The following is a 25,110-nucleotide window of genomic DNA, read 5'->3' on the forward strand; positions in this document are numbered from 1 at the left end:
CACTATATAAACATTATTAAATCAGTTATAAATACAATATAAGCACTACCAGTCCGTCAGATTATGAACACTATCAGTGTCATGTTAGTTATGAACACCATATAAACACTATCAGTCTGTCAGATTTGAACACTGTCAGTCAGATTTGCTACAAACACTATATAAACATTAGATCAGTTATAAACACCATATAAACACTATCAGTCCGTCAGATTTGAACACTGTCAGTCAAATTAGTTATAAACACTATATAAACACTATCAGTCAGTCATATATGAACACTGTCAGTCAGATTTGCTACAAACACTATATAAACATTATTAGATCAGTTATAAACACTATATATACACTATCAGTCCGTCAGATTATGAACACTGTCAGTCAGGTTAGTTATAAACACTGTATGAAGACGATAAGTCAGTCAGGTTAGTAATAAACACCATATAAACACTATCAGTCCGTCAGATATGAACACAGTCAGTCAGTCAGATTTGCTACAAACACTATATAAACACTATTAGATCAGTTATAAACACCATATAAACACTGTATGAAGATCATCACTCATTCAGATTAGTAATAAACACCATATAAACACTATCAGTCTGTCAGATTTGAAAACTGTCAGTCAGATTTGCTACAAACACTATATAAACACTATTAGATCAGTTATAAACACTATATAAACACTATCAGTCTGTCAGATTTGAAAACTGTCAGTCAGATTTGCTACAAACACTATATAAACATTATTAGATCAGTTATAAACACCATATAAACACTATCAGTCCGTCAGATTATGAACACTATCAGTCAGGTTAGTTATAAACACTGTATGAAGACGATAAGTCAGTCAGGTTAGTTATAAACACTATATGAAGATCATCAGTCAGTCAGATTTGCTACAAACACTATATAAACACTATTAGATCAGTTATAAACACTATATAAACACTATCAGTCGTGGTTTACAGTGTGAGAAGCACTTTTTCGTTAAAAGTCCCAGCCGGGCTTTAACAAAGCCGTGTCTACGAGTCGAGCAGCAGCAGCAGCAGCAGCAGCAGCAGCAGCCCGCTGCTGTTTACACTGTCGACTGTATTTGACGAGGGAACAGAAAGATAGAAAGAATCGAGCGGTGTGATTTCTCAAACACCCCCCCAACCACCCCACCACCCCCCTCCTCCTCCTCCACCCTCCTCCTTCCTTCACTCCTCACTCCTCCTCACTCCCAACCGACCCTGTTTTGGGGAGGAGGAGGAGGGAGTGGAGGAATAAGGGGGAAAAAAACAGAACAATTAAAAAGATTGACAGGTAGGTTTTCGCTGTCAGAGTGACGCTCCTCCGGAGGGGTGGAGTGTAGAGAGGGGAGCACGGGAGGCGACTCGATGCGTCTGTCTATCAGTTGAGGCTGTCTGAAACCGCTCTCTCTCTCTCTCCCTCTCTCTCTCTTTCTCTCTCTCTCTCTCCGTAATTTTCAGTCAGGAGACGGAGCACCGGAGCCCGTCCGTCCGCTTGCCTGCCCGCCTGCCCGCCTGCCCGCCTGCCTGCCTTTTTTTTTCCGCCTCTCGCTCCGTAACACTTTCGCTTCAGTACTTTACCTTCGTCGAAAATTGAAGCGAGCGCGAATCTGCTGTTTTTCACTCGTCTGCTCCTTCTTCATCGTCTCGTCCTTCCTCAAGAAACCCACATGTTCGCCGGAGCCGTGGACTCTCTCTGTGTCTCTCTCGGTGTCTCTCTCGGTCTGCTCGATGTGTCTGTGCTGCCGCTGAAGTGACTGACTGACATTAACCGACCACCCGTCTGCTCTCTTCTTCCTCCTCTTCCCGTCCCCCTCTCTCCCTCTCTCCCTCGGCCCGCGAGCGCAGAGCTCGCTGAAGTCGCCCAGGAGGAGGAGGAGGACCGGACTGGAAATACACACACACACACACGCGCGCGCACATACACATAGTGCTACACGCGCGCGAGCGAACGAGAACACACTCACACACACACATACACATACATACACACTCACTCTCTCGCAGTTGTGGACGAGGTGTGTGTGTGTGTGTGTGTGTGTTTTTTATTCTCCGATTGTGGAAGTTGTTTTTCGCCTTCGTCCTCACTGGGTGGGTGAATCCTCCGAGCGCGAGCTGCCGTCTCCGTGATCCCTCCCTCCTTCCCTCCTTCCCTCTTCTTCTGTGCAATTTTTTTTGGGGGGGTGGACGGATGGCAGCAGCGGGGAGAATGAACGAGGCGCCGCGGTCCGGATGACCATGTCGCGCGCCCGGAGCAGCCCACCAAGATCTGCCCACCAAGACCCGCTCAGGAAAAAGCGCCGGCTCCGCGAGCAAACTCGTGTGTTTTTTAAGAAGACCCACCCTCCCTTAGCCGAGACTTCAGCCCCCTCTGACTGCTGCTGACTGTTTTGAGAGGACAGTGAGAGGAAAGAAAGACAGAGAAGGGAACTTAAAAAAAAAAAAAAGGACAAACAGCTGAACCCTTTGATTAAAAACTGAAGGAACGACCTGAAACAAACGCATTTTTCCGTTTGAGCCGTTTTTTCCGTTTGTATTTCGTTTCTGTATGAAAAGTCAAGTGGAAAGAGTTGGAGACCAGCAGCATGCCGCGGAGAAAGCAGCAAGCACCGAGGCGATCTTCAGGTAAAAAAAAAATGCCACACACACTGATACACACTTCTACACACACTTCTACACACTTCTCCACACACGTTTTTTTTTAATTTTTTTACGTAATTTATTTATTATTTATTTTTGTCATTTTTATTTTGGAAGGGTGACTTTTCTTTTGAAAAAAAAAAAAAAAACAACAACTCCTCACGCGAAAAAAGGCTAGCACGCTGCTGATGGCACTACAGCAAACCAGGCTCGGCTACAAAGTTAGCTAACAAACGAGAGCTGAACTGCCCTGAGATCGTATTATCTTACATTAGTGACGTTTTTATATCTTTTATCAGATAAAATACCCCAGCCACCCACCCAAAAAAAAAAAGATCAAACGCACTTTTTTTTTTTTGCAGACTTTTCCAGCGCTCGTGTTTGGTCGCGCGTTGCCATCCTTCATTTGATGCTTGATTGATCGCCTGTCATGTGGCTCCCTTTGATCTATTCAGTCCCGATAACCATCAGCGAATCATTCACCATGGAAACGCGCGCACTCGCGCTCTCACACTCACCCTCTTACCCTCACTTGCTCGCACTCTCTCTAGACGTTCAGGACAACTTTTGCCCCCACTGGTGGTGGTGGTAGTAGTAGAGGAGGGAGGAAGGGAAGGAGGGGGGCACTGTGCAAAAGGGGGAGACATTCTTGAACTTTTGTTTTTTGAGAGAGAGAGAGAGAGATAGAGTAAGAGAGATAGTGAGAGAGAGATAGAGTGGGGAAAAGGAGGTTGCTGGGGCGTGTCGAGATCACTAACATAAGTAACACCCGAGAACATCTCTACCTTGATAGAAAGTCCCGATTAGCTGGCAGAAGAAGCAGGGCTTCTCTCCATGCTGAAGGAGGCCTGTCTTCATGGAAGTGGCTGTAGTTCATAGTTGAGAACCGAGCCTCTGATCTGCTTAGGTTGCACCCGAAATGAAGATGGAGATCAAGACTTGTCATTTATTTGAATTTCCATTTCTGGATGGTGTTAACACAGATGTGTTTGTTTTGAGGGGGGCCCGAAAAAAAAACGAAAAAAAAAACGTGGGACGTGTCCCATGCCTGAGACGGTCAGATCAGTCCCCACTCATAGTGAAAGTGGAAGGCGAGAAAGGCATAGTTTAGCACCGTTTAAAACCAGAGACGGAGTTACGTCCGGCGTCCCCGGTGTTACGTGCCGCAGAGGTCGGAGGTGGTTACAAAAATAATAATTATATACTGCTCCGAAACGGCCCGCGACGGAACGTCTCACTTCCGAAACTTTCCTGGCGGTGTGGACTCATCTAGTGAGACTGTCGCTGGGAGTTAAAAGAGTCGCAGAGGTGAGATGGCGGATAGTAATCTGACCTGGCAGGTCTTACCCAAAAACAAGCCATCAACCCTCCGCAGCCCCACCACCACCACCACCCGCCTCCGCTGAATATTGATTTAATTGTCTGTCTTTTGACAGGCATATACATCATTGGCTCTAATGGTCAATCAGAATTTGGCAGGGCCTAGTTTTCCATCAGTCCCAGAGCCTGACGCTCTCCCTTTTTTCCCCTCACACGATCAAAACGAATCCGCTCCAAACGGATCCGCAAACGATGGTGAGGAGGAACGTAAAAAAAAAAAAAAGAACAACTCTGGAGAATTGGCCTGTAATTGTTTACATTTACGGTGTGTAACATGACGTAGATCTCCCTTTAAAGCCGATGGAAGAGTCAGGTGAAGCTCCTGTTCGCTCCTCCTCCTCTTTCTCGGTTGCTGTTGCAGCCCAGCATTGTTTTGGCTCGAGCGATTGGCCTCCGTTTTGGCTGCGGAACTGGTCGTTTTGGTGCAGTGGGAACGGAGCAGCCCTCCCGGTGTGGGCCTGCTGCAGCCATTCGTTTTTATTTGCTGCTTTTTTGGTCCGAAGGCCTCCCGCGTGGAGCCTGAGCAGCAGCAGTCCAAGCAGAGCAGAGTGAAGCCTTCTAGGGTGAAGCTAGAAAGCCTTTTTTTTTATTTTTTTTATTTTGATCTACATTCCACTCTTCTGAACGTCTGAGCTAGACCTGGAGTGCCTCAATTTGCTCATTATCAGCTGCCTTCCTGAAATATATGTTTATTTATACGTTTACTGGCTTCACTGTAGTCGTGCAGCCTTCAGCTTCTTACAGTGCCTTCATTATTTTCGTCCTGAAGGTGCTCGTTGAGGAGCCTTAATGTTTTCAAATAGGCAGATGAGAAACCAAGAAGGAAGCGTGGTCATGGCAAAACAGCAGCAGAAGACAACGAGCCACTGAAGGCTTGGTTTTTGAACCAGTGCAGGGAGTCATTAAACTCAGCCCTTTCGCCGAGACGAAAGGCTTCTTAATTATCAGGCGTAGAGGGGAAAAAAAAGGTAACAGTTCCTCTGCTGCTTTCGTTAGATAGGGGCCCTAATTATCTGAGCTTCTGATGGATTTGTGACAGCTCCTAACGATTAAAGCTGACAAATTCGGCTAGGTGTCAGCTCGGCAGCTGCCTTGATGTAATCAAGTTGATATTATACAGTTCCCATAGCCCGTAGTGCCGTATTAACTCAATTTTCTGGCGCAGGTGACAAATGGACTTTGCTACCTGACTAATCACGTCACCGCGGCGATGCTGCTTAATGACCTCGGTAATCCTGGCTTTTAACCGCACCGCTGGGCCCGGCGGAGGCTCTCGGCCAATCAGGGCCCGCGCTTAGTCAACGCGCCGCCATTATCTCCCGTGTGTTAAATCACCCCCGCCATTCCGTATGTTATTGAACGCGCCGCTGGCCTGGCCCCCGAGACACTGGGTTCTGCTAAACACCAGAGTGCCACTCCTGTACACGGCCCACTCGTATGGGAGGCAGTGATCACATATATATATAAACATATTTAAATAGCGTACTGCTGTACAAACACCACTTTGGCTGTTTTTCCTGTTGCTATTAGGCCGTTGTTACAGCGAAGCAGTTCTGCTGTCGTCTGATTGTAGCCGTGCACATTCCACAGCGACAGCTTGCAGATATTTGTTATATGTGTAGTGTGTAATCTTCCTGGATCTGATGAAGATGTAGTTCAGGAGCTGCCGTTCTGTGCTCACTGTGTGTGTGTGTGTGTGTGTGTGTGTGTGTGTGTGTGCTGAGGGTGCTGTGGCGTAAACACAGCTATTAGGTGTTTTCCCCACAGAGTGTGTGTAGTGCAGTGCACACCTATAATGGAGCCCTTAGCCAGCTGACCTTGAATATTCTGAATTACAGTTATACATTGTGAAAGCGGGCTGTGTATGAGTATAGTGTAGACACTACTTCACAGGGTCCTTTAGAAGGACCACTTTTGGTTCTGTAGAACCAAAAAGAATCATGTTTGTAGCTAAGATGTTTATTTAGATCAAGTGAAGGTTCTTCACACTCATTCATCTCTTATACGGACATGAGCCGCTTTTATGGAGCCTAAGGTGGTTCTTATATGGCATCACTTAAAGGACCGCTTGAGGGTCAGTGTGTGGGCCCAACTTCAGTGTTTTTACACTCGTAACTAACTACATGGCACATTTCAAAGTAGGTATAGAAGACACTGAACTGGAATACAATAGAAATGAGAAATAATCTTTATTAATAAGGACTTTAAACCCCACAATATGGCTTATTTGCTCATCTGCTGTTCTGTTTACGCCCATTTTACACATGCTGTCACTCAAAAAGCTCCAAATAGCAACGTTACAGAAAAAAGGGAAAAACAATCCTCATAATTTCCATAAATTTCAGTGGAATTAAATTTTTTTTTTCATTGCTCAGTTCACCCTGAAATTTTGACACATCTGCCAGCTTCACACAAGATCAAAAAGTGAAAGCCAGCAAAACTGGAGATCCGAGGTATTTTCCTTGACGGCGCGTTCCGATTTACAGCCCACCCCTCGCACCACGTCAGAATGCAGCCATGGCTCTGGCGCCCGGCCCGCGCCGGACGCAGCCAGTAGGCCGCGTCGCTCGCCCGAGGCAACTTGCTGTCATTAACCGGTGACATTGACCTCTTTAGTCGATACTCATGTTTACGCCCACCACTCAAAAGTAACAGTTTAATTTGCATTCTGGGGGCATCGAAGTCGGTGGCCTATAGGAAATCAAAGAGTATCCAGTCGTTGGGTGGTAGAGCCATCCCCCACCACCCCTTCCATAACTTTCAGCTTCGGAACGTGGAGGTTGCGCTGAGTAATGAAGATAGATGACAGGTTTTATGGGAAAGGCACAGTTCGAGACCAAGCTGCGTTTGGGCTTTACAGTAGAAGTAAGTAGAAGTATGCCAAGAGTATGACTGCATGCAGTAAAGCTGTGCCGCGCCGTGCCGCTAGTAAAGCTATCCCTGAGCCTAATGAGCTTTTTACACGACTGGGAGTTTTTAGTTTCCACATAAGTTAAGTCAACTCTCCATCTCTCCTCAGACTGAATTAGGAGTCTCTCCAGACTGCTTTCTCATTTTCTGTGCGCGAGAGCGAGTGTGTGTGTGTGTGTGTGTGCGCCTCCGGTTGCTCGACGCCTCGGACAGAAAACGAGCACACACACACACACTCAAACACACACACACGGAACTGCTAAGAGGTAGCGTGACACCAGCGCAGGCTTGGAATAGCATGGGGGCAGCACAGCATTATGGGAAATGGAGCTATCAAAGGGACCAGATGCATTTTATCAGGCTATCTCTCCCTCCCTTTCTCTCTCTCTCTCTTTCTTGCTTTCTTTCTTTCATTCTTTCTCTCCTTTTCTCTTGTCTGTTTTGATCCCCTACGTTTCGTTTCTCAGCTAATTTGGTCCACAGTGAGTCAGAGGGAAGGAAAAAGAGAGAGAGAGAGAGAGAGAGAGAAGGGTCCAGCGACAGAAAAGCTGAAGTCATGACCCAGCGAGGAGAGTTTCAGAGCTGGGGGAGTACACAAGGGTCAGCAAGAACCCGCCCGGGAGATACCCCCCCCCCCCCACACACACATACACACAACGCCCCGACTCCTCTCCGTCCTCCATCCGCTCTCATCGGTTGCGGTTTCCCCTCTTGCTTTCTTCTGTCTGCTCCTGTGGGGGGTTCGGGGGGTTGTTTTTAGAGGCTAGCTGGAGTTTTCTCATCCCAGTGTGGCGTTTTCCTCGGCGTACATCCGCATCAGATAAGACACACACACACACTGTACCGCCCACCGCATCTGCTCCAGCCTTCAAAACACGCCTGCAGGGGGCTGCGCTTTGATGTGTTGTAAGCATGTGCGTGCGTGTGAGCAGTGTGTATGTATTGGATATCCCTGGATGTTCAGTAATAAGGTGTACTGTGGTATCGCGGCTGTTGTGCAGTACTCCCTATAACATACCTGAATAGGCCAGATCATGGAAAACCAGAATTCCCTCACTTTGATCAGTTGAATGAATTTAATGTAGTCCGTAAACACTGCTCCACCTGTTCACCTCCATGTTCATGCACAGGACATATATGGAAACGGTACGGAAATTGTGCATTCGCAAATTTGTGAACAACACATTTACATACAGTGCATTCACCTGTCAGTCCTGAGCAGTCGGACTTAAGCCCCCTGATTCATGCTGAAGTTATAAGGAGTGTTTTAGCAAAGGCAGCTTTAAAAACAAGACACATTACAAGCTCAGCCAATCAGAACAAAGCTCATTTACATCCGTCAGTCTTAAAGGCACAGCCTGTTCAAGTTTAAGATAAAGAGAGGTTGAAAAACCCTCAAGTTTTTCGGGTGCATAAAACTCACACAAACGTTATAAGAACGTACATGCATGCATGTGTTATCTTAAATGTGTTGTTGCTATCGCGCAAATACTTGGTATCTCCAAAATGGCAACTTTACAGGAGAAGGAACAAACCTTCCTGACTTTCAGTGCAAGTCAATGTAAAAAGATAGTATATTTTAGTCTATTTTGGAGCATTTCTATTGGTCTGTTTGTTATTGAATTTGGTCACACTAAAAGTGAAAAGTGAAAATGCGCAAAAGCAACAATTTGCATCGCATGTTTTTTTTCCTTAATACAGTATTATGAAAACATTGTAAGATCATTATTACGCTCTAAAATCTTTAAAATGTGTCTGTTATGTCTGCAGATGTGTACGTGCGTGAGAGAGTCAGTGCGTAAGCAAGAGTGTGTATACAGATGTGTGAGTGTACATTCTCAGGAATCACTTGTTAAAGCAAATTTCTGTCAACACTGATATGAATCTGATATCAGCGAGGACCCCTAGAACACTTGTGCGCTTGCGTCTGTAAGCATGCTCAGACGTGTATGGGAGATTGTTCGAATGAGTGTGTATGCGTGTGTGTGAGTGTGTGTGTGTGTGTATCTGGACCTAAAAAGAGTGGCTGCTGACCTGCAAAAGGGCACAGCTTTCGCGCTCTACTAACAACCCCGTGACATCTGTGGCTCATTGATTGTTCACATGCGCTCGCTCGGCGAACAATGGGCAGTAAATCAGAATCTACGTGCGAACGATTGACGCCGCGACGTGCCTGTCTGTGAAGTCGGCCCGCTTCCACGCTGTCTGTCTGCCCGTCTGTCTGTCTGCCTGTCTGTAAGCATTGAGCCACATCACTTTTGACAGGCAAACATGAAACAAAGGGAAGCTCTTTGATGATGTTGAGTAAACACGTGTAAAGCCCCCTTAAACTCGGGGAAGTCACGTCCTGGGACTCTATGTTCCTCTATGTTCCTCCTCCCTCCTCCTCTGCACCCCCTCCCGATCCCCGGTCCCCCCCCAGCCACCCCCCTTCGTCTTCCTGCTCCAAATATCCTGCGCTTGAAGATGAAAGACAGAAGAAAACACACTTTGTTGTTTTGTCTTTTACCTTATTTCACTCCTTTTTTAAAAAGCTATTTTAGCTCAATGAGCGAGCCAGATAGGGTGGGAAATAAAGAGAAAGGCGCAGGAACGCGCGAAAGGGAGACTGAGAGAGAGTGAATGGGGCCTAAAAGAAGAGATTGGCGCGCGAGAAGAAAGGAACGGGCGCTCAGAAAGGTATTAGAGCTGACAGATGAACAGAAGTGGGGAGAAATTCTCCCGCAGCAGCTGGCACCGCAGTCATTATCCTGACAGGTGTCAATTAAGAATTACTGCCTGCCTCAGTCCTCCGCATGGCCCAGCTGTCTCGGCGCCGCAGAAATAACACTTTACCCTTGTCACTTTGTTAGTTCTTTTGCCCCGGCCTCCGAAAATGAGCCGCCCGAGCAGTAATCGATAACCAGTGTATTAGCAATTATTTTGCACATTGATTTACGAGGGCCAACGAATCCTACTGTGCTGTTATTAGCCCTTGATTAGATCTGCCCTGAAAAGACACACACACACACACACACACACATACACACACACAGCCCTGTTGCCAGGTGGATATATGTTTCCTCTGAGGCCCTGAGGTCTAGAACAATCTTAGTGCACAGCGTTAGTGGCCCTGTTGGGCCCTCCATCACGAGTGGCCGTTATAAAGACAGGCCCCTCTTTAGTGCCCCCCCCCCCAACCTTTACACAATACACACACACACATATATATACACACACAAAAATGTACGCACACCTTTTTCAGTGGGCTGTGAAATACAGTTCCATCTAAGTAGGCTCTGGATGGATGCTGGTGGAGAAGGTGAGGTGAAGGGGGGGGGACTTGTAAAGGAGGCTGCCGTTAGTTAGTGCAGCCTTTTGGTGAATGGTTGGTCCTCTAGTGTGTGAACAGCACCTGCTGACGTATTTATGGAGAAAATGAACAGTTGCATGTTTTGAGGAACCATAAATGCAGGTGACTGGCGCAGAAATCTGGTATCTCCAAAACAGCAACTTTACAGTAGGAGGAGAAACTTTCAATGGAAGTCGATGTAAACCAGTTTGTAAAAAGTGAAATACGGCCAGAACAGAGATGTAAGGTCCTTGGTTCAAGCATGCAAGCAAGCAAGGTGCTGGAAATGCACCATAAAAAACTTCATTATCTAGGCTTAGAAACAATGCTGGTAGAAGAGGTCTTTGACAGACTGTCCACATATACGTTGGACTAACTAGAGGTCCATTATGTGGGGGAAACAAAGTTGTGCTTCCTCAGGCACGACCTGTAAAGGTACAGGTAGACTAACCGTGGACAAACACTGCTGTTTAAAAGTGTGGATTCAGTGTTTTCATGATATCAGATGGCAGATAAATGGCAGATGGTATCAAATGCTTCTAATAAGGAATATTGTGAAGTCTGATGTGAGTGATAATGATAAACAAGACTGTAGATGATTCTAAAATGAGCAAGAAAGCTGGGCAACATCAAAAATGCGATCATAATACACTTAATATCCAGAATGCTTTGTGTTACAGAAGTGCCGATCAAATCCAGAGGCAGAATGAGGGTTGTAAATAGATCATAACATCATTGTATTCTTTATTCAGTCTTCTTGCACTTGATATACTCCAAAATTTGGGTGAAATATTGAGAATTACGATTGTTTGTTCGGCCTTCTTGATCTCAAATTAGTTATTTGGGTAAAACATCTAAAACGACAAGAAAATAAGTCAGTTATTAATCCTAGTGCAAAACTATCTGTTTACTAGCTGTTGTACCTTACCAGATTTTGTGGCGTGCCACAGGGTTCTGTTCTAAGGCCTATGAAATTGTAATTGAAAGTAATAAACTCTAATTATTGTTGAGTTCTTTTTTGACATAATATTCATTTGTGGACCAATAGAAATGCTCCAAAATGACTTAATTAATTCTTATTAAGAAACATTTTAAGTACTTTTTTTGAGAGTACAGTATCAGATCATTCTCTCACATTTGACTGATGTTTAGTCCAAAACCTGGCTTCACTCGAGGCCTTTTGGAGCAGAAACTGTTGGTCCTGGATCATCAGCCCATGCTCGATGTCCTCCAAGTCTCTTCATTCTCTCCTGATCCGAAAGCAGCCGTGCTCGCTGGCCTCTTCTCTGAGCCACAGCAGCACACAATAGTGGGACCAAGATGAGCCTTCAGCTGCGGCTGACACCCTCTCTACCTCTCTCTCTCTCTCTCTCTCTCCGAGCCCATAATGCATTACTCTGAAGCGGCGAATAAAGACTCCTCTCGTCTTTTACGAGCCAGCTTGAAGCATGTCTTAAAACGGCCAACGCACAAAAAAAAAGCACAGCCTCCTGTGTTTTTCTCGTGACACTTTCATTGGTCGTTTTTCGCAAAGTGTTTAGGGCTGAATTTGCAGTCCATCACGTCTTAAGCTGGAGAAAGAGGCCTCTGTCACCCCCACCACCCCCCCACCACCGAATCTTTTATTACCGCACTGATAAAGGCCAGCCTGCACCGGGTAAGACAATAGTGAGGTAGCGTGTGGAGTAGCAGTAATTTCCAGCCAGCGGGGGAGAAGTTGCGTTTAACTGATAGCAGGCCGAGAAGTAATGAATATCATTTTTTGGGCGCCAGTTTTATGGCACTGATAAGGCAGCTGGGAATGGATACGGCAGAGGACCGTCATTTGGCCTCGAGATGGACAACGGACAGGTCATCGGCTCTCACGTTCTCTCGCTTATGCTTTTTCTTTTTTCCCTCTTTTACTCTGCTTCTTACTCTTTCCTCCTCACTCTACTTTCTGTGCTTTCCAATCTCTATTTTTTTTTTGGGATCTCGGCCTTTGTTCCCAGAACCTCTTGTTGTTGTATTCAAGCAGGTGTCTCTAGACTTAGCGCCTAAAGGAGCATATTAATATGCTGCCATTGGTGCCAGCATAATATCTAATATGACACAACAACCGGAAAGTGGTTATACACATTTTGGTCTCAGTTTTAAAGGATTTGTTTGGCAGAAAATCATATTTACCCCATAAAGGATCCCAACCACTTTTGTTTCCAAAAATAAATGAGTGAGTGTGAAGAACCTTTTAAAGGCTCTTTACTCTAAAGGTTCTTCTATGAATCATTTGTAGAACCTTTATTTTTAATAGGGTATGTTCCACAGGGCTTCCCAAAGTGTGCTGAAAGCTGACCCACTAGAACATTTGCTTTAGTCTGCCAGAAAGTCACTTTAATCCCACCTTCTTGTCCTATGCAAGAGCAAAAACACTATGTGGACAAAAGTATTGGGACACCTGCTCTTTTTTGTATTATAAAGAGTTTATCCTGCTTTTGCTGGAGTAACTGTCTCTACTGTCCAGGGAAGAAGGCTTTCTACTCAATTTTGGAGGAGCATTGCTGTGAGGATATGATTGCATTCAGTGACAAGAGCATAAGCAAGGTCGGGATGATGGGCAGTCATCACTTCACCTTGTCCCAGACTCCCCGTCTCATCCCAAAAGGACTGAATGGAGCACCTCTCAGCATTCCAGAAAACACAGTTCCACTGCTCCACAGCTCAATGCTCCAGCTGGCATTAGGCAGCATGGTGCCAATAGGTTCATTTTTATCTGTAGAGAGTCCTATTCTATTGGCAGTACTTCTCAACAGGGACTAGAGAAGCTGTGCGAGTACACATGCACATCTGTGTCAGCAGTGGATCCAAATTAAAGTAGCTGAATGCAATTTTTAGAACATGGGGTGTCCACATATATTTGGACATATAGTGTAGATAATTAAGGCCGGGAAGTACGAGGCTATTCATTGTTACAGTGATAAAGGACATCACAGGAAGTTAATTAATCCATTCCTTTGATGATACGCTTTGAAGCTAAAGCCTCCTGTAGTGGTTAAGCACTCCGGTAGTTTTCTACAGGAGTTGTTTGCCTGCCCCACGCAGACAGGCCGGCAGGTTGCGACTCGCCTCCCCACTCCGACTTTATCAGTATTTATAGAGATCGGACTCAAGTCGCACCCAAATGCCAAATGCCACATGTCCAGAGTGAGCTAAAGCTTGTTTTGAGACAGTCTCAGACAGACAGCGTCAATCAGGGCTATTATAAGCTCTATCTGCTTTAAGTCTTATGGGGGGTGGGTGGGGGGTTAGGGGCATTCCCTCCCAAATGTCTGTCTCCCCTGCAAAGTCCTGCTTTGACCAGTCTGGCTGCTGCTGCTGCTGATACATAGCTTTCAACATTTTAAGCAAGATTAGAGCATTACTTTTTTGTTGTGTCCAGTTGTAGAAAAGGAGCACCCTGCAAAAGTTTGGACCCCCCCCACAAGACTTGAGCCCTTGGATAAGTTATACCTTAATTAGCTTATTAGGGCTACGGTCTGTTCGCAGTCGTTGTTAGAAAAAGATGCCAATAGATGCCAATTTTAAAGCTCCTCAAACTCTGTCCCAACATTCAGCAGCCATGGGCTCCTGTAAGCCGCTGCCAAGTACTCTGATCATTAAAATAATCAATATTTTACATAGCAGGAGCACTATTCTACTGTGCAGCAATATCTGCACAAATATGACCTTCATGGAAGTCATGGAGTCAGCAGATGACAACTTCTCCCGCATTCCTAATTAAGAAATTCAGAGTCAGAGGCTTTCAGGGGAACATCTTAACAAGCCTGATGCATTTGGGAAGGCTTTTACTTGCTAAGCTAATAGAACCATGGGTACATGGACATTTGCATGTACTGTTACTGCTATTATTGGGGGGGTTTTTTGACTCACAAAAGCTAAGGTCTATTCAGGGTCACTTAACAGCTTGACCCAGTTTTGAGGCAGGTGTGAGGCTCTTTTGCAGTTTGTATGATGCTAATTAATGGGAGGAAGCGTCCAACACTTTATAGCTACATTAGCCTCATAGCTTCTGTACACTCTGATATAATACTATTCAGATTTAGAGAATTCAAACTTTTTTTTGATGTTTGCTGATTTGTTTTTTTTTGGATCCAACACACTCCAGTATACACACACACTCAGACGAGGGTTATATATTAACTGAGCTCATCAGGATAGGTGCAGTGTTTTTATGTCAGTTTGACGTGGGGGAAGCAGTGCTGATTGCTTGACTGACCTCTTTGCCTCAGATTTGGTTGTGTGGTGTTTGTGTACCTGGGACGTCAGGTAGTGTACCTGACTAGCTTGAGTTACGGTTAGATGTGTGTACACGTTAGGACAGATGTAGACCTCTGTGTAGGGTTGGATATCGGCAAGAACCTGACGATGCGATAGGTATCACGATGCAGGGATTCCGATTCAATAGACTGAGATAAATTGCGATACTGTAAACAAGACGATATATATTACATATATATATATATATATATATATATATATATATATATATAATGTTTAGAAAATCGTCGTATAGAAACACCATCGTATGCATAAAATCTGAGTAAAATAAAGGTAAAGTTGACTTTTTATGCAGTCAGAACAGTGGAATCTATCTACCGTGTATAAAAATGATTCATTGAAAAAAATCAATATTATGTTTTTGAGAATCCATACGATATCACGATACTTCAGTATACCGATATTTCCTCACCCCCCCCCCCTTTATATAAGTGACTGACAGTTTGTGTTAGCAATAGTAATAAAACAGAATCGATTCCAGGCTTTTAATCTCCTTTTAATCCGTGGTGTGTGTTCAGAGTCGGTGTGAGTCACTTAGACCGAATCAGTAGCTTGTATGATAGATGCTTGTTTGTCATTTTACATTTTCGCGTCACATAAAAATGCCCCGCTAAGTAAATTTCTAACGACTGTTTTCTTAAAATGCAAGCACTTTCAATTCATCTCCGCTCCAGGCTGAGACGAACGACGTTGCGCTTGTGTGTGTGTGTGAGTGAGTGTGTTTAGCTTGTCTCGGATACTGCATCATCCCCATGTTAAATTGGTTATGGCAGTGCAATCCAGCCCTACTTATGGCCGTCAGAGCAGCCGCAGTGTGTGACGAGCCTCAGTGACGAAGGGTCATAAATACTGAAGCTCCATCTCTCTGCTGCAAGTGTAGCACTGTTTCTGCGATCACTCGTCAATATTCCCAACACTATGCCTCTCTAACTGCTGGGAACGTGGTGTGTGTTTGTGTGTGTGGGAATTTAAAAATGAGGACTTCACTGCTTAGGGGAGCTCTGTGACATTTTGCTGGGCTTCTTAACCTTTTGGTTTTACTATATCATGTGTTGAAGATCAGACCTTTGTTTACTATGGCGAGCTATGTTAGTTAACCTCAGTGTAGGATTATTTTACAGGCATGTCAAACATTTTGACTTGGTATCCCAAAATAACCCAATTAACTTGCTATGTTTAAATAATGATTAGGTATGATACTTGAGTTGCTTAGTATTTTGAAATGACCTGCTGAATAGATTTCTGTACATTTCGATTTACTGTTTTATTTTGACTGGCTATTTTTTTTTTTTAGTATTAAATAATGACTTATTTTCTCAAAATGTTGGTTTGTTATCATGAAATAATAATTTAGTCTTTACAATTATGATCTACTATCTTGAAATAATTACTTATTTTTTCAAAATTTTTATTTGCTATCTTGAAATGACAGACTTTCTCAAAATTAGTATTTACTATCTTTAAATAATTACTTATTTTCTCAACATTTAGAGTTTGTCTCTCAAAATAAGTATTTATTTGCTCAAAAAGTTGATATACTATCCTGAAATAATAACTTTTTTCTCAGAATTTTGATAATTGACAAAATTGTATATTAAGTTGAAATAATTACTTATTTTCTCAAAAATCTTGAAATTATAATTAATTACAAAATCTTGATTTACTCTTACTATGACATTTTCCCCAGATTTTGACTTACTGTGTTAAAATGTTTGGCTTACTATGCTGACTTATTTTTTATAATTTAAAATTATAAAAAGAATTTTAAAAAAGACCAATTTTGTAAATTTATTTTCCATTTTTATCATTTAACAGAAGACCAGAATAATTATAATGTAAGAAAAATCATAATTGTTGAACATAGTAAATCAAAATATTGACACCCTGCTGCCAAAAACAGGAATATGCTTCCATATTGGCCTGCCTTGTTCTGACCAAAATAACTTTTTTTTTACTTTTTTAGATGGCATAAACAACTTGATTCATTGAAACACTCACAAGAAACTGCTCAGTAAGAAGCATTGTGATTGGTTAGAGAACTCGGCGTTCTGTGATATCAGACTATTGCGTGTAATTGCATCTATTATCAAACTAATAGGAATATGTCATGTGGTGGCAGCTGAGTGAGAGATTGCAATGCAGACCCACACAGTGACCCTTATAGAGAGTAAGGAACTGAAAAGGGAAAGTTTAGGTCGAATTAGAGCCGGGGTTGTGTGAGCCAAGCCAGAGAGCGTGTAGAGAAGCCATGAAGAAGGGGGAGGGTTGGGGGCTGGGTGTCGGTGTTGTCTAACGCTCATCACTCACTGGTTAATGATACTCTTCTCCCGTTTATTCTCGCAGTTCCTCGTTCTCATGGGCCTATGCGACTCAGAACGGGGGTCATCCACAGTTCACGACCCCCAGGTGGTCGCCATAATACTGCTGTGTCCTCAAGCATGTGTGTGGTTGTGCGTGTTGTTGTTTTTAATATGTGTTTGGGTCAAAACAACAGTGTTGATTCTGTAGTCGTAGTTTTTTGGTGACTAAAGGTAAGATTAGGGTTAGGTTTAGAGTTAGCCTTAGAACAATCCCCAGCCACATTGGTTCTCGCTGCTTGTGTGTGTGTGTTTGTGAGGTGTTTTGTGAGCAGAATGGCAGATTTATGGGCTTTGTGCTGTTCTCGTGGTGTGAGAGTTGAAAGGAGTCTCTCTGGTGCTGTCACTGAAGTATGTCAGCCTCTGTGTGTGTGTGTGTGTGTGTGTGTGTGTGAGTGTGAGAGAGTGTGTGTGTATGTGTGTGTGTTTATTCTGTTTTTTTGAAGGTGTTGGTTGATTGTAACAAGCTGAAAGTATTTAGTACACGATAGTCTAAGGATGTTCACTCTTGCGTATGTGCCGCGTTACTCGATCGCCTCTAGTCTGCTTTCGTCGTGTCCTGCAAACCATCAGCTATCAAAATGCAGAGTAAAGGCTCCATTCACCCCCCCTCCTCCTCCTCCTCCTCCTTTTTCACCCCTCCCTCACTCTTTATCTCTCCTGCATCCTTTCCTCACACCAAATTTGGGTCACAGCTGTAAAGGCAATGGGCCTGATTTGCCTAGTTCTACTGTTTCTGCCTGCTGACGTTATGGCCAGTGTATGTGCCTGTATTGATATTAGGGGAGTTGGGACGCACCGATGGGACGCACCGATATGGGAGTCCTGGATCGGATTGGCAGTAAAATGGCACTGTAAAATGAATAAACCGCACCTGTTTTAGCACAGTAGCCTAAACATTCTGCTCATCTGGAGGACAGTAAATACGTCATCACATATCGGTGTAAAAAATGCCAGTCGAATATAAACATCTGTCTAAGTAAAGCCGCTGATGCATCATCACTAGGTAGCCAGCGCATTTGGAGGAAAGTGTGGCTCTGTATCGCCGATACAACAACTAACAGAAGCCTCTACTGACCAACGTCACTATATAAGTAATGTGGGGAGGAAGTCCCATCAACCCACTGCTGAGAAAGCAAGGCCAGTTGTGCTCCCTCAGGCTCCGACTGCTGATGGCAAGCAGCATGACCACTGGACCAGTCGGAGCCCCCATTATTTGTCCCTTGTACGATTTTTCACAACACCTTACAATTCTGTCACATTATCCACCTCTAATATGAAAAGTATGATAATTAATAGGATTATTAAACAGTCATTTTCAACACATTTTCATTCAAGTAATAAAATAATGGTAAAAGGCAGATTTGTGTTCATCAGGTTTCTTCTTCCTTTCTCCGAAGAGCAAGTCTTGCCTACATTTGACAGCTTTCATCTATCTTCCTCAGGCCCAAAGGTGGTTAAAACAGCTGAGACATTGCTGCCCTGTAAATCCACCTGCTTAGTTTCTAGTATGTTTAGTTCCTGCAAAGCAACTAGGTGTCCTAAAACTTTTGACAGCCGCGTAGGTGTGCGTAGGGTGAGCGTGTGGGTCGAGAAAGCCCAGAGCCGTGGAATTAGAGTGTTTACCCCGGCTAACGTCCCTCTCTGACCCGCATCCAGCATTCAGCGGCTGGCGGCCTTAAATCAATCTCCACATTCAGCGGCCTCACAAAGGGCCCTCTCGTTAAAAACGCAGGAGAAAGGCGGCGGGGAGGGGGAAGAGAAAGAGCCCAGCAGTTACAGTGCTCGCTCTCCTTTCGGAGGAGGACGAGGACTGGGGGTGGTGGTGGAGAAGGGGGGGGGGTCTAGGAGGGAAGGGTGGTGGTGGGGGGGGCTTATATAAAGGGCACGGTCTGCGTCCATGCCAGAAAAGACGGTGATTTCCTTTTGCAGCGGGGCCATACATCAGAGGGCCTCCCAGCTGCACTGTCACAAACTGACAGAATGACATGTGTCATTTATCAAAGGGGGGCCAAGGCTTGGGAAAACTCATATGACAAAGCCTGGGAGAGTTCACTCCCCTGCCTACACACACTCACACACACACATACACTCATACACTCATACACTCACATACACGCTTTCACTTCATCTCTCTCTCTCTCTCTCTCTCTCTCTTTTTCTCTCTCTCTTGCACTCATTCCATCTCTCTTTCTCTCTCTCTCTTAATCTCACACACATACACACTCACTCACACACACACACAGTCCCCTCCCACCTCGCTTGCCTGTTGCCAAAAAATGGGCCTGCAATATTTCTGTCATCCCTGCACCAGTGCTCCCTCTTGTCCTCTCTCCCTCCCTCTCTCTTACTCGTACTCGTTCTGTGTGTATGTGTGGGGCGAGAGACCCGCACCAGCAGTGAAAGTTTCTCCCTCCTCTGCCGAGCGCTTGTTCACAGTTATTTACCGTTATTTATGGTTATTTATATTTCCGCCGCCTTTGACAGTTGTTGTACAAGCGCGGCTGGCATTGTTTAATCAGTATTACCAGCTAATGGGACTGATTAAGGCTAATCAGCATGCTAATTATATAATCCTCTATAGTTAAAGAGATAAAGTGCTCCGCGCTAGCTATATGGGGCTAAACGCCGAAGACGAGCAAGGAAGCTCCTGAATCCGCAATCCGGAATCCAAGGCTCCCTCACCGTGACCAGACTTTACTCTTTACTAAGTCCAGGGTGGGGGTGGCGGACGGGGTCAAATACAGTTCAGATTGCATTGCTCTTGTCTCCAGGGAACGTCCCAGCAGTCTTTCAACATGTGATCCATGTAGCTTTTTTTTTTTTTTTTTTTTGTTCAGAGCTGGTTACTAAGACTAAATTGCATAAATGACTTCCTCAGCGTTTAGCAGTTTTAGCGATAACGGAAGCTTGTTGTAATTTGCTAAGAATCACTACACACTTGTTGCACGAGAAGCAGCAGAGACAGGCTTTTGAAACTTTCAGCCTGTCTTAGGTTTAAGGAAAAATGTCCATGATGAATGAAATGATTCGATATTTTGGCCACTGCTGTGCTACAATATCTGCATTTTATGTATTAAACTGTATAGAAATAAAATGTTGTATGTCTGTAAAGCTAATCCAGGCAGATCTAATTCCAATTTTTACATTTTTACATACATAGAATTGAGGTCAAAAATGTTGTAGCATAAAAATTACAACATTTCAGAAGAAAGCAAAAAAAATCTTTTAACTTTTCATTGGAAATCAAAGTCATATTTAATTGTATTATAACTAAATTCTGAAACTTTGTAAAGAACAGCTATCAGGTTTACATCAGTTCAAAAGGTTTGTGCGACAGCAACAAAATGTATAAATATTGGTATATATAGATGACAAATATCAGATATGAGCATCAGCCCACAATCCCCACATCAGTGCCCCCTTAGATGAAAAGTTATTGTTGTGGGTAGGGCTGGGCGATATGGTAAAAATAATATATCACAATATTTAAAGACATTTTTCACGATATATGTAACCACAGACTAAATACATCAGTAGCGACGATTCTTAAAAACTACTATTCAGATACTCTCCTGTACGGAATACAGCGATGTTTGTTCAACATGTGCTGCACTTCATCTAATTAAACCAGTCTGATTACAGTTGTAATGAAACCTGCAGCTGATCAGTGTTAATTAAGCACTAACAATATCCTCATTACGATCACGATAACAAAATTGCCTCGTTTGCATATATATCTATGTATTTTGCCCCAAAACTTCAAAGGAATGTCATTAATCTGCTATATATAGTTATATTCAATGTGTAATTCTCCGTCCAGCGGAAACCTTAGATTTCCGTTTTTGCCGTTTGAACTTGTTGTTGAATCCGGCAGTAATTCTTTAGTTTGCTAAAATTTTATGAGGAATGAACCAATAGAACAATCCAGAATGACTTGGAATACTCATTTTACATGGACTTTCAATGAACGTAAAGATTAAATTTTTCCTACTGTAAAGTTACCATTTTGGTGATATACATGACAGTGACTATGTACCATGTCTGTTTTTAATTTTCTCCATGGTTGATCCCTGTAGCTGCTCTGGACCAATAGAAATGCTCCAAATGACCTGGAATAAATTATATATATTTTTTTCCTTTGGACAGCAACGATGTATAGTCACCATATATATATATATATATATACCTATCACCAGTGATATATATATATGTGTGTGTGTGTAGTATATACGTTTGTTATATACACATTTATGAGTGTGAGGAGTCGCAGTGCAGTTCTTGTGGCCCGCCAGCAGATAATAAGACAAGGCTAGGAAAAAGAAGTGGATGATATGGTCAATGGTGCGACACACACACTGAATCGCTTCTTTCTGGAACACTCTCCCCATGCCGCCTCTCATCCTTTCACCCAGCCCTTTCTTTCCCTCTGCCTCTCTGTTTCACTCTGTCTCGCTTTCTCTCTCTGTGCTTGTGTGTGTGTGTGTGACAGGGCAGGGCTTTTCATTTGTCTTCATAAGCTTAATTTATTTTTGCAGCCAGATGTGAGCTGACAGGCATCAGTCAGCGACCCCCTTCCAACGGCCCCCTCCTTTTGCCTCCTCCTCCTTTCCCCCCGTCCTGCCGTTCCCGGGTCAGTACAACAGGCCCGTCTCTCCGTTTGACTGAGTCCCCCCATCAGCATTACACAAGATGGATGTGTCTTTAAAGGCCAGATTGATTGTGGATATCAGAGTTATGGCATCATTTATCATGGGAAATATTATTCAGGTGCAGGGGGACAGAACAAGCCAAGGGGAGGCGGTCGAGGAGGAGGGGGGGCATTGTTAGAGGGCAAATTGAAGGCAGCAAAAGTTTAATTGTGTGTGTGTGTGTTTGTGTGTGTGAGTGAGAGAGGGAGAGAAAGGAGACGTTCAAGAAGGCCTGGTGAATTTTAGATGCTTCTTCCTTCTGCATGGCAATATTGTGCTTTGCTGAGAGATGGGCTTTTTTCCCCCTCTCTTTTCTTCTTCACTCAATTGCAAATGCACATGCATACACACACTCACACTTTCCCCATTGCCCCCCCCCCCCCCCCCACACACACACACATACTCGTTCTCTTTTCCTCTGTGTTATCGATGGTTTAGTAAGAGATGTCTTCCTGTCTTCCAAAAAGCTGAGAAATCTTGCCTCCCCTCCACCTCCAGCTCTCTCTCTGTTTCTGTTCCTATCTCCTCAGTCAAGGATCTGTGTGTGTGTGTGTGTGTGTGTGTGTTATTGATTGTGTGTGGTGTGGGCCTCGGTATGATTTAGTGCTCCTCTCGGACCCTCCACACACCCTGCTCCTCCGTCCGCCCACTTTCGTAGATCCTTCTGGAAAAAAAACAACCAAAAAAAAGAGCACCTTCCTCCTACTGCTCTTCCTCCTTGGCTCCGCCCCTTTCTCCTCTCCAGGGTTGCGACTTTCACCCTCTCTCACCATGGAATCCATCATTATGAGTCCAGCTCGAGTCACTCAGCGTTTAGTGGGAGGGGAGATGTCTTAGAGATTCGTCCTAAAGCGCTCACTATTACCAAGCCTCAAGTCTCAGATCATAGGGCTGCAGTCCAGAGTTCCAGATTTCTTGGGTTTCCGATTTTTCTTGTTGCAATCACCATGAAGTGTCGGACCCTGCAAGAATGCTAGTTAAAAAAAGTGGACGATTAGGGATGTCCTGATCCAACATAGTGGATTAGGGGTAGTCCAATGATCGGCTATGGGGTATTTTCAGCCCCATCCAGTTCAGAGCCTTTGTTTTTACCCCTGTGTTCTAACAGATTGCCTCTGGGGCACCATTAACGGACATTATTCCCAGCCCGCCTCAGTGAGGAGCTTCTCAGAAGGCAACAAAACCATTAAGAGTCAGTCAGGACTGACAGTGCTTGTTCGAGGGTCTTCACAAATCCCTTTTTTTGTGGAAACCACTGTCACTCATCAAAACTAGACATATGAGTGTGTTCTATCGAAGTGAAGTATACTACATACCCCCGCTGTCATGTAAAAACCTTCATATGAATCTCCATAATGGCAACTTTACAGGAAAAGGGAAAAACCTCTTGAACTTTCAATGGAAGTCAATGTAAAAAGATTTTATTCCAAGCCATTTTGGAGCATTTCTATTGGTCCGTTAATCATGAAAGTCTGGCGTAATGTAAAGATCAGATTCAAGGTTTTTGCTCACCAGCACATGGTGCAGCTCGAGTAACCCTGCCAGTCCTGCAGTGTGTAGCCTATTACTCGCGACTGAGCTGCAACTTGTGATTGAGTCGTTTGTAATTGAGCCTCATTGTGGCGCATCACCTTCCACGCTATAGCGCGTGTGACTGCTACACCCTCTCCGTCACTGTTCATCTCCTTCGCCTGAAAACATCATCAAAGCAAGAGCCCGATTCTGCCTGGGAGCAGCGACAGAGTAAGCAAAGGGAAGACTCAGAGAGGCATGAGTGTGTGTGTGTGTGTGTGTGTGCTTGTATCATGCATGTGTCTCTGCCAAAAGGCCTAGGCCTAGTAGCATGTCCCGCTTTATAAGAGGTGTGGAGGGGTTATTTACGAGCCCTGCTCTCAGAGACGCTCTTCAGAGAGGAAACCGACACCGGCTGGTAGCGCTGTCTGGACTGCCGCAAGCAGCTAATGTTTATGGCGAGCTGACCTGTTGAGGCCTACCGGTCACCCCTGCTAGCTTAGCACGCTGTCGGAAGCACCACACAGCTACAGCAAAGGGATCATGCTTGAGAGCGGAAAAGGGCTGTCCAAGAGTCCAAGAGCCACCAGAACTGCAAACAGTCCTAGACCTCGACAACCAAAACCCCTCCCAGTACAACCAGTACACCAGTAATAGTTGTAATCAGTAATCAGTCTCAATATGGAAAAACCTGTTTTATTAGAAATAAAAACTGTATCGACGCTACACCTCGTACATATTTCATAACAATGGCCTTTGGTTGCATTATATCAATTGTTACAGTCCATGGAGTTATTACAGTATGTAAAGCTGTTACATTACACATTTTCAATGTGTAAAGTTGTCACTGTACACAGTTATTACAGTATTTAAAGTTGTTACAATAGACACAGTTATGACAGTATGTAAAGGTATTACAATAGACAGTTATAACAGTATGTAAAGTTTTTACAGTACACAGTCACATGTAAGGTTATTACTGCACAAAAAGTAAATACCGTATGTACATTTTGTACTGTACATAGAGTTTTACACTGTTATGTAAAGTTCTTACAATACATAGTTGACAGTATGTAAAGTTATGACAATAGACACAGTTATTACAGTATGTAGTTATTACAGTCCATAAAGTTATTACAGTATGTAAAGTTCTTACAATAGACACAGTTATTACAGTATGTAAAGTTGTTAAAGTACACAATTACAAAATGTAAAGTTATTACAGTACAGTTATTACAGTAGGTAAAGTTGTTAAAGTACACAATTACAATATGTAAAGTTATTACAGTACAGAGTTATTACAGTAGGTAAAGTTGTTACAGTACACAAATACAGCATGTTATTACAGGTTGGACATTTCTTACAGTGCATGGAGTTATTACAGCACGTAAAGTTCTTACAAGAGACAGTTATGACAGTATGTAAAGTTATTACAGCATATAGAGTTATTATATACACACACACACACACATATGCTAGCGTAACACTAACTGTCCTAGATTGTTATTTTGGCCGTACAGTTTTATGATATATATCACGTGAGCCACTACATTTACTGTACAAACTTTCAATAAAGCACTTTTTTCTTTCATATGAAAACCAGTGGCTGTTGAACTGGTTAATACAGCTGTAATGGATTCCGCCCTGGACTAAACTCTCATGACCGGTGGTTCCCATACTTTTATAAGTACATGACAACATTCGAGCAAATCTACTTGTAGAGTCTGAAGGAGAGTACAACACTGAATGGTATTTTAGCCACATGTGTGTGTGTTATTGTGTGTGTGTGTGTGTGGGAGGAGGGGTGTCTATGTGTAAGTGTGTGTGTGTGTGTGTGTGTTTTTGTGTCACAAATGAATGGCTGCTGCCCATATTTGTCTCCAGCATGTGCGGGGTTTCCCGGTCAAAGAAGGGTCAGATTCTGGGAATGTGCGCGAGTGCGCGAGTGTGTGAAGGGA

At 43.8% G+C, this 25,110-nt stretch overlaps 1 protein-coding gene across 1 annotated transcript in view; it reads left to right on the plus strand.

Annotated features, from left to right (window-relative positions):
• Nucleotides 1–463: 463 nt before the first annotated feature.
• Nucleotides 464–25,110, plus strand: part of tshz1 (teashirt zinc finger homeobox 1) — a 45,835-nt gene continuing 21,188 nt past the window's right edge. Inside the window, exon 1 of the mRNA XM_072675353.1 lies at nt 464–2,642. Coding sequence (XP_072531454.1) covers nt 2,603–2,642 — 40 coding nt within the window. The 5' untranslated portion in view covers nt 464–2,602. The remainder of the gene's footprint in view (nt 2,643–25,110) is intronic.

The sequence above is a fragment of the Salminus brasiliensis genome, chromosome 3 (genome assembly GCF_030463535.1).
Source record: "Salminus brasiliensis chromosome 3, fSalBra1.hap2, whole genome shotgun sequence".
NCBI classification, from domain to species: domain Eukaryota; kingdom Metazoa; phylum Chordata; class Actinopteri; order Characiformes; family Bryconidae; genus Salminus; species Salminus brasiliensis.